The sequence below is a fragment of the Petaurus breviceps genome, unplaced genomic scaffold, assembly GCF_028583685.1.
Source record: "Petaurus breviceps papuanus isolate PSGF00001 unplaced genomic scaffold, PetGlider_PUasm1.0 90881, whole genome shotgun sequence".
NCBI classification, from domain to species: Eukaryota; Metazoa; Chordata; class Mammalia; order Diprotodontia; family Petauridae; genus Petaurus; species Petaurus breviceps.
This window is the reverse complement of record NW_027187369.1, coordinates 7,974,892-7,983,878: the sequence shown is the minus strand read 5'-3', so window position 1 is coordinate 7,983,878 and position 8,987 is coordinate 7,974,892. Positions and strand designations below refer to the sequence as shown.

Below are 8,987 nucleotides of genomic sequence, written 5' to 3'. Positions count from 1 at the left end.
AGAAGAAGAAGAAGAAGAAGAAGAAGAAGAAGAAGAAGAAGAAGGAGGAGGAGGAGGAGGAGGAGGAGGAGGAGGAGGAAGAGGAGAAGAAGAAGGAGGAGGAGGAAAGGAAGAGGAAGAGGAGGAAAGAAAAAAAGGAAGGAAAGAAAGGAATGGAGGAGGGAAAATGTTAATAATATAGATTAAACCCAAAAGTGTGTTACATGTATATATTTTCCCTAGAGAACCAGTTATTGAATATTCACCAATATACCCCTGAGCAGAACACACTGGAATCACAATCACTGACCTTTCTTTCAAGATACCTTCTTCACCACTTTCCAGTTTTTGGCCACCAAATGCCCCAAACCAGACCAGATGCTACCTTCTGATGCTCTTGAACACTCCTACAGAATGATAGACCGATGATTTCATCCCTTTCCCTTCTCATCTCTATGTTATCCCTAGTTCCTGATACACAGAAGGTTGATCACTAGGTCATGAATACTTTCAGCCACAGAAACTTCTGAAGACCGTTTACTGAGGGATGGAGAGGTTGCAGTCTGGGCCAGTGGAGAGAACTCCCATAGGATTATATAGATCTTTCAAGTATTGATTGAGTGAGATAATTTGGGACCAATGTCTCCTCACTGGTCCTCTGACATCACACATTATGCAGGCACCCACATATTCTGCTTATGTATAATATTATTTCCATTAAATTATCTTTAATATGCAAGATTAAATAATACACAATTTTGAGCTAGAAGGAAGCTTATTTTACAAAAGAAAGAACCAAGATCAGGAGAAGCAATTTGTTTAAGATTGTGCAGGAAATAAGTGTCAGACTTGGCATTTGAATCAAGGCCCTCTGATTCCAAAGCTACATTGTGGCACCATACCATGGGTTCTTGGACTTGTGCTTTTTGCTATTACAGAACATTGGAAGGTGAAGGGAGCTATGTCTTTAAACATTTTAAAAAACGTTCCTTCCTTCCCACTCCCCACATCCTAATTTAACAATATAAAAGGAAGGAAAGAAGGAAGAAAGAGAGAGAAGGAAAGAAAGAAAGAAAAAGAAAGGAGGAGGAAAAAGGAAGGAAGGGAAAAAGAAAACTTTTAACCAATAATCATAGCCAAATAAAGCAAATTCTCTCATGGGCCATATCGAAAAATATGTTTCCCTCTCCAGCTTGAGGCCCCCTCTCTATCTTTTTTTTTGCTTTTTGGAGGCAATTGGGGTTAAGTAACTTGCCTAAGGTCACACGGCCCCCTCTCTGTCAGAGGGCGAGTAGTATTCCTCACCTCAGTCCCCTGAAATTGGAATTTATCATGGCATTGATCAGAATTCTAAAGTCTCTCAAAGTTGTTTTTCTTTATTATGTTGTTGTCATTGTATAAATTGTTTTCCTGGTTTGTCTCACTTCACTCTGCATCAGTTCATAAAGGTCTTAGAAATAGTTTTCTTAGAAATGGTCTGTTTAATCATTTTTATGGTGCAATAATATTCATATACCAGAATTTGTTTATCCATTTCTCAATAAGTGGCTAGCCCCCTTTGTTTCCAGGGATTTTTGCTATCGTGAAAAGAGCTACTACAAGGATTTTTGTACACCTAGGTCTTTCCCCTCTTTGATCTCTTTGGGGTACAGACTAGCAGTGGTCTTGCTGGGTCTAAAAGGAGGTACAGCTTGGTAACTTCTGGGGCATAGTTCTGAATTGCCTTCCAGGACGGTTGAACCTACTCAGAGGAGCTATGCCTTTTTGCCCATCACTTTCTTTATTGCCCCTTTCACATCTTTATTTCTCAGGCTGTATATGAGGGGGTTTAGCATGGGAGTCAAGGCACCATAAAACACTGAAATGAACTTATCTTGGTCAGAAGAGGATTTGGAATGAGGCTTCATATACATGGAAATGGCTGCCCCATAGAAGATGGTCACCACAGTCAGATGGGAGCCACAGGTAGATACAGCCTTGAGACGGCCCTGGGCTGAATGGATCCTCAGAACAGCAGCAGTAATGCGAGCATAGGAGAGGAAGATGAACAGAAAGGGCAAGAGTAGGGTGAAGAAACTGGTAGCCAAGATCATTAGCTCATTGAGGTATGTGTTAGAGCAGGCCAATTTGATCAGGGAGAGGATTTCACAGACAAAGTGGTTGAGGATGTTGGCACCACAGAAGCGGAGTCTCAGGGAAGAGATGAGCATGATGGCGAGCATGAGGGATGCCCCCCATGAGAAAGTGGCCAGCCAGACACACACTGGTCTGCTCATGACTAGCATGTACCTCAGGGGGTCACCAATGGCTACCATTCGATCATAGGCCATGACAGCCAACAACAGGCATTCTGCCGTGGCCAGGAAGAGGGAGACACTCATTTGGGCAAAGCAGCGTGGATAAGGGAGGAGGGGGTAGGTAGAGAAGCAATGCACCAAGGCTTGGGGCATTGAGGCTGTTGCATAGCAGAGGTCAAGAAAAGACAAGTTGCCAAGGAAGAAGTACATGGGGGTATGGAGCCGGGAATCCAGGCGGATGAGGACGATGATGAGGCTGTTCCCCAGGAGGGTGGTCAGGTAGGTAAGCAGCAGCAGTGTAAAGAATGTAACTCGCCACTCAGGATAATTAGAGATTCCAATGATGAGGAACTCAGGTACCATGTTGGTTTCATTGGCTTCCATCTTATTTATTACCTGGGTCCTTTGGATATCAAGTGTGACCTGCAAGGATAAAAAGGGGGCCACAGGAAGACCCTAGAATCATAAAGCATTGGAACTGGAAGGGACCTTACGCATCTAATCCAACACCCTCCAGTTCATAGAATTCTTAGAGAGGAAATATGATTACTATATGCTAGCCACATGACTAGCGAGTAGGAGAACCAGAATTCAAACCCAGGTTGACTCCAGTCCAGTGGGCCTAAGTTTCCTCATCTATAAAATGAGAAGGTTGCAACTGATAGTGTATTGGCAAGCCCTCTGGCCTGGGAGGCCAGGGCCTTGGCTTTTAGTTCTGATTCTGACTCTTTCTGGGCCTGGTAATAGTCACAATGAGACTTGGAGTAAGTTGCTTCCTCTCTGGGGGCTTCAGCTTCCTCCTCTATAAAATGAGCGCAATGGACTCTGACCTTTAAGGTTCCTTCCAGTTTTGACATTCTGTGTTCTAGGTTCCATGAGAATAAGTAAACACAGTGCAGGGAGGAGGTCAGTGGGTTTTAACCTCAGCCCCTTGGGAAAGACAGGAAATGTAAATCTAGCGGAAACACAAATTGAGTTAGACATTTGCCCCTTAACCCCAAGGAAATGATTAGAAATGCCCCCTAACCCACTGTCAATTGTTAAGCAAAAAGCTCTCCCAGCCCTGGAAGTGATTATGAGGCTAGATTTTTTTAAACATAGAGAGAGAGAGGAAATGGGAAAAACTAGCAGAGGCTATCTTGCTGACTCTGATTCTAGGTCACTTTCCATTGCTTTTCCATTTATACATGCAGATAAACTTAATTAGCCTTCAGCCAGTCTGAAATGTTCAGTAAGTGGATCCCCCTGCCAAGGAAGAAAATCTCTCTGATCCCACCAGAGACACTGTTTCCATCTCTGACCACATCATAAAACCATAGCATTTAGAGCTGGGAGGGATCTAAAAGGTCATTAAGTCCAATCCCATCATTTCACAGAAGAGAAAACTGAGGCCCAGAAAGGGGAATTGCTCAGGGTCACAGGAGCAGATAGCAGAGTCAGGACTCAAATCCAGATCCTCTGACTTCAAATCTAGTGTCTTTGCCACTATATAGTACCCCTCAGGAACGGAGTCTATCTAGGTCACATCAGAGGTGGGATGAAATCAAGACAATGATGTCATGTCCTTGAACATCTTCCATCTTTAAGTGTTTGGGGCAGAAGGGCCATTGGCCTTCTAAGTAACCTGTCTCCATGTTACATTTTCTAGCAGTCCTGACCACTTAGAGACACAGGGGACAAGAGAATTTAGCTACAGGAGTATGCTGGGTTTCCTTGCCAGTGCCTAGGAGTTCTCATGCCGGTGACCCTGCCCCTTATTTATGGTGGAAACTTGAGTAAGAGTTTTGACTTATTAGTGCCCTCACCCTCTGTAGTGAAATAGAGAAAAGAGTCACTACTTTAATTCAATAGACCAAAGAATTGGGAACATAGTTAACTCCTGCCCATCTGCGTGTCTACAGAAAGACAAATGGAAACCCTTGAGAACTTCTGCCTGGATAGTACTGGACGATGTGACGGGAGGCAAAGCTATCTAAGAGGTACATTGGATAGAGTTCTAGACTAGGAGGAAAGTAGCATGGTACTGAACTTGGAGTCATAGGACCTGAGTTAAAATCCTGTGTGTCTTCTGGCAAGTAACTTTCCTTCTCTGAACTTCAATTTCCTCATCTAGACTAAGCCAGTGGTGGCAAACTGAAATAACACAAAGGGACCCTTTCCTGAAGGTGGCACATTGACTTAGAAAACCACAAATTAACATTACCTATATTGTACTGTATTTTTGTTAGCCTAGTGGTAGGTGTTTAGTGATTGATTTCTGTATTATTTATTTTGTTAAGCATTTCCAAATTTAATCAGGTTTGGGCAGCACTGGGGAGTTTTGATTTTGACATCTCTGGACTAAATGACCTCTCAGATCCTTTCCAGCTGTAGATATATGACCCTCATTATTCTACCTAAGGCAGGAAGACTGCTTCTGAGGATAATTGGTTTTTGTGACTTTGTACAAATCACTTAATTTTTCTGTGCTTTTTTCCTCATCTGTAAAATGGAGATGTGCCTGCCTCAGAGGGTCATTGTGAGACTCATGTAAGATAATGGCTGCAAAGCACCTGGAAAACTCTGTACCAGGGGTTCTTCCCCCTTTCTGTAATGTCCAATTGAGATATAAGCCTTTCTCTATTCCAATTCAATAGCTCCAGAGACACCCACAGAGAATCAACCCACTAAGACCCAGAATCTTTTCCCCTCATTAATCCAATCCACAAACTGCTTTGCAGCAGGCTAACTTCCTTTCATAATACCCACTGTTCCCTCCCTCCTTCCTGGGAAGGTCCACTTAGAAAGAAAAGACTTCAGGTTTTACAGTTTTACAGACTTTGGAAAGTCTGGAGAAACCAGAGTGATGTTGAAAGAAAATAGCTGAGATTACCAAGAAAGTGAATTCTGTGAAATAGTCATCAGCATATGTAAAACCCCCAAATTCATGAATACCTTGATTTAAAACATTATATAAATGGCTTTTATTATTAAGACCTCTCATGGTCCCAGCTCCCTCATGGGATATAGTGGAGAATCCATGGTAGAAGCAAGTACTTTTGCTCTGAAAACATAATAAAAGGTCCCAAGTCCAGTAAGAAAATGTATTCTGTTTACATTCCAGCATGGAAAGACGATATTTGGAACTCATGAGACTTTTCTCAATATTAGAATAGTTGAAGAGAATATATATGTATATGCATATATGTGTGTGTGTGTATATATACATATATATGTATGTATAGGTAGGTATATATGTATATGTGTGTGTATGTATATATAGACAGAGGGCATAAGGTGAGTTGAATATGAAGGGATGATATCTAAAAAATAAAATTAACAAGTGAGAGAGGAATATATTGGGAGAAGGAGAAAGAGAGAGAATAGGGTAAATCATCTCACATATAAGAGGCAAGAGAGAGCTGTTGCAATGGAGGTAAAGAGCAGGGAGGTGAAAGGGAATGAGTCAGACTTACTCTCATTGGACTTAACTTAAGGAGGGAATAATATACACACTCAGTTGAGCATCTTACCCTACAGGAAAGTAGGGGGAGAGGGGATAAGAGGGGGGATGATACAAGGGAGGGCAGAATGGGGGAGAGGGTAGTTAGAAGCAAACACTTGTGAAAAAGGACAGGGTCAAGGGAGAAAATAGAATAAATGGTGGGCGGGATAGGATGGAGGGAAATAGTCTTTTTTTTTTTGCTTTTTTATGAAGTGGGGTAAGGCAGGGCAATTGGGGTTAAGTGACTTGCCCAAGGTCACAAGGCTAGTAAGTATTTAGTGTCTGAGGTCAAATTTGAACTCAGGTCCTCCTGACTCCAGGGCCAGTGCTCTATTCACTGTGCCACCTAGCCATTCCCCTATACTTAGTCTTTCACAATATGACTACTATGGAAATGTTTTGCATAACTACACATGTACAATCTATACTGAATTGCTTGTCTTCCCAGTGGGGGGTGGGTGAGGAGGGAAGAAGGGAGAGAATCTGGAACTCAAAGTTTTAAATAAAAATGTTAAAAAAAATTATTTTTATATGCAACCAGAAAATAAGATATACAGTCAATGGGGTATAGAAATCCATCTTGCCCTACAAGAAAGTAAAGGGGAGTTTGGGGGGATAAAGAGAGGGCAGATTGAGGGAAGGGGTATTCACTATGGTTGCCATCTTGGGGAGGGGGGAGGGGAGGGATGGGGAGAAAATTTGTTGCTTAAAATCTTGTGAAAATGAATATTGAAAAATAAATCAATAAATTCTGGGGAAAAAGGAAAATGTATTCTATCTGGGTTAGGAAGTGGATGTTCTGTGCCTCTAACATGAAGATGAGACTCCCAACAATCAGTAGGATAGGTATTTTCAGGTCTGTTTCCAATGATGGAGATGGGTTTGGATTCTAGGCCCTTTCTCCCCCAGGATGTATTTGTGGGATGGCTGGTTGGAGATAAGGTGCAGCCTGGGTCCAGGGTTAGGGTATCATTTTGTAACTGGTTATTGGGTTGACCAGGGTTAGGGCTCAGCAGAGCTATACTAGGGAAAGGAATGGGGGCAATGACTGGGGCTTTTTTAGAAGGTACTGAGATTTAGAGGAGCACAAAAACACTTGCATCCTTTCAGAAGCATGGAAATGACTGAGCTTAGCACCCTATTAAAAAGAATTTGAGAAGACAGGAAGCTGCTAGGTGCTACATGTTTGCCCTGGTGAGAGGCTCCCTAGTAGCAGCTGGACTGTGGCCTGTGTCTCTGCTGCCATTGAGTCTCATCATCTTAACTGAACTGGAGACATTGTGTGTCATTTGACCTGTGTGTAAAAATTGCTAATTACAGCTTTAGGGCTCAATCTGGGACCAGGGCTGGGGTTCAAGCTGTGATCAAGAAGCCTAGAGCTGGGGCATCCATAGTTAGTCCCATATTTGGAGTATAATCAACACTTAAACGTCCAATTGAGATCTAATCCTTTCTCTATTCCAATTCAATAGCTCCAGAGACACCCACAAAGAATCAGCCCACAAAACCCAGAACCTTTTCCCCACATTAATCCAATCCACGAACTGATTTGCAGCAGGCTAACTTCCTTTCAGAATACCCACTGTTCCCTCCCTCCTTCCTGGGAAGGTCCACTCACAAAGAAAAGAGTTCAGGTTCCAGGAACAGTGAAAAAAGAGGATGTGGGAGAACATGATGGGTACTCACCACTGCATGGATCTCAAGTCCTAACATGAAAAAGAAATAGAGTACAATTCTCCTGAAGACAGAAATATATTCCAGATAGCTTCTGCGGAGAGAGTTTGAAGAGTTTCTTTAGTTTTCTGTAAACACAAAAGGCAAAGAAACTCTGTTCCTGTGGTTACCAGTGTGACCCGCCTCCCTACTGACCTTGGACTATTCACAGAAGAAGAAAAATCTAATAATCCAAATTTGTCAGATCTGTCCTCTTCCAAATAGCCATTCTTTTCTTTAGAATAAAACTCACACTTCCATGTAGGGGGATGCCAATAAATGTTTAACATCTGGCTCCCCCTCCAAAGTAAGATACTTTGAAGTTTAATTTGTGTCATTAACATCTTTGCTAGCACTTTCTTAAGTCTAGACATCAACAAAATAATAAATTAAGCTCTGCTTTGTAGCTTTTGCCTATTTCCAAGGTATAAATGTTCATGATGTAAATATAAGATGTTCATGATGTAAAAATGAAATGGACTCTTGTCAGCCCATTCAAAGTGGCCCCAGCACAACCCTGCTTAAACACACCATTTACAAAGTGCCTTCTGCCCAACTGCCCTGTGGGCTGGGGAATGCAGGTGTGATCACCACAAGGCTTGGAGAGAAGCAGTGACTTCCACCAGTCACCACTCTCAGAAGTAGCACAGCAGGGTTTCACATTCAGGGCTCCTAACTCCTAGCCTAGAGCCCTTTCCACTGCCTGGTGTCTTTTGGATGTGTGACCTTGTCTATTGTCTCTCAGAAATCTGCAAAGATGAACAATGACACTTATTCAATTCTGCTTACTTATGCAGGAAAACAAAATTACATACAAGAGGAAAAAATCAAAACCAGACCAAAGCAAAATATATTTTCAGGTTAACCTTTAGTTAAGCCTAGAAAATTCAGTTAATCAGAACCTTTAGAGCCATTCCTCCTGGTATTGTGGATGATAGGTGTTTGACTCTGTTTTCTCTTCTCCCTATTTTAGCTTCAGTTCATCAAGTGTTTAACCAAAAACTGTCTTGAGAGCATGGCTTTGAGTAAGTTATTTCCCCACCTGGAAAATTAGGTGTTTAGAAGATGATCTCTAAGGTCCCTTCTGCCTTTGACAGTCTACGTTTAATGTTTTCAGGTCCCTCTCAGATTGAAATTTTCTGTTGTAAGATCCCTCCCATATTTGACCTTTCTTGTTCTAAAGTACCACCCCCAACTCTGATATTCTTTGTTCTAAGGTTCCTATTTTTGTCTCATAGCATTCTATGCTCTAAGATCCTCCCTGGCTCCAATATTCTTTGGTTTAGGCTTCGGATTTCCAGAGGCATATCATGCCCTCAGCCAAATCTTGAAATCTCATCCCTAGCCTTCACATGCAGTTTGGGGTCTATTTCTCTCAGACTCAATTCAGGTAGAGAACTCAAAAAGCAGAGCATTGAAGAGGCCTCCATGCCATTTATCTCACTGGTAGATTTCTGAGTTTTTGATCTTACCAGGAAGAAAATAATTATCCTTGGAGAGCTTTGGGGACCACG

General features: G+C 42.1%; 1 protein-coding gene across 1 annotated transcript; it reads right to left on the bottom strand.

Moving 5' to 3' along the window:
- Nucleotides 1–1,733: 1,733 nt before the first annotated feature.
- LOC138150603 (olfactory receptor 13H1-like) lies at nucleotides 1,734–2,660 on the bottom strand. The gene has a single exon (XM_069074007.1). It carries the CDS (start codon nucleotides 2,658–2,660, stop codon nucleotides 1,734–1,736), a length of 927 nt encoding a protein of 308 aa, XP_068930108.1.
- Between the last annotated feature and the right edge of the window lie 6,327 nt (nucleotides 2,661–8,987).

Bases quoted from the DNA above. Each gene is read 5' to 3' on its own strand.
- LOC138150603 (XM_069074007.1), bottom strand. From the start codon at position 2,660: ATGGAAGCCAATGAAACCAACATGGTACCTGAGTTCCTCATCATTGGA.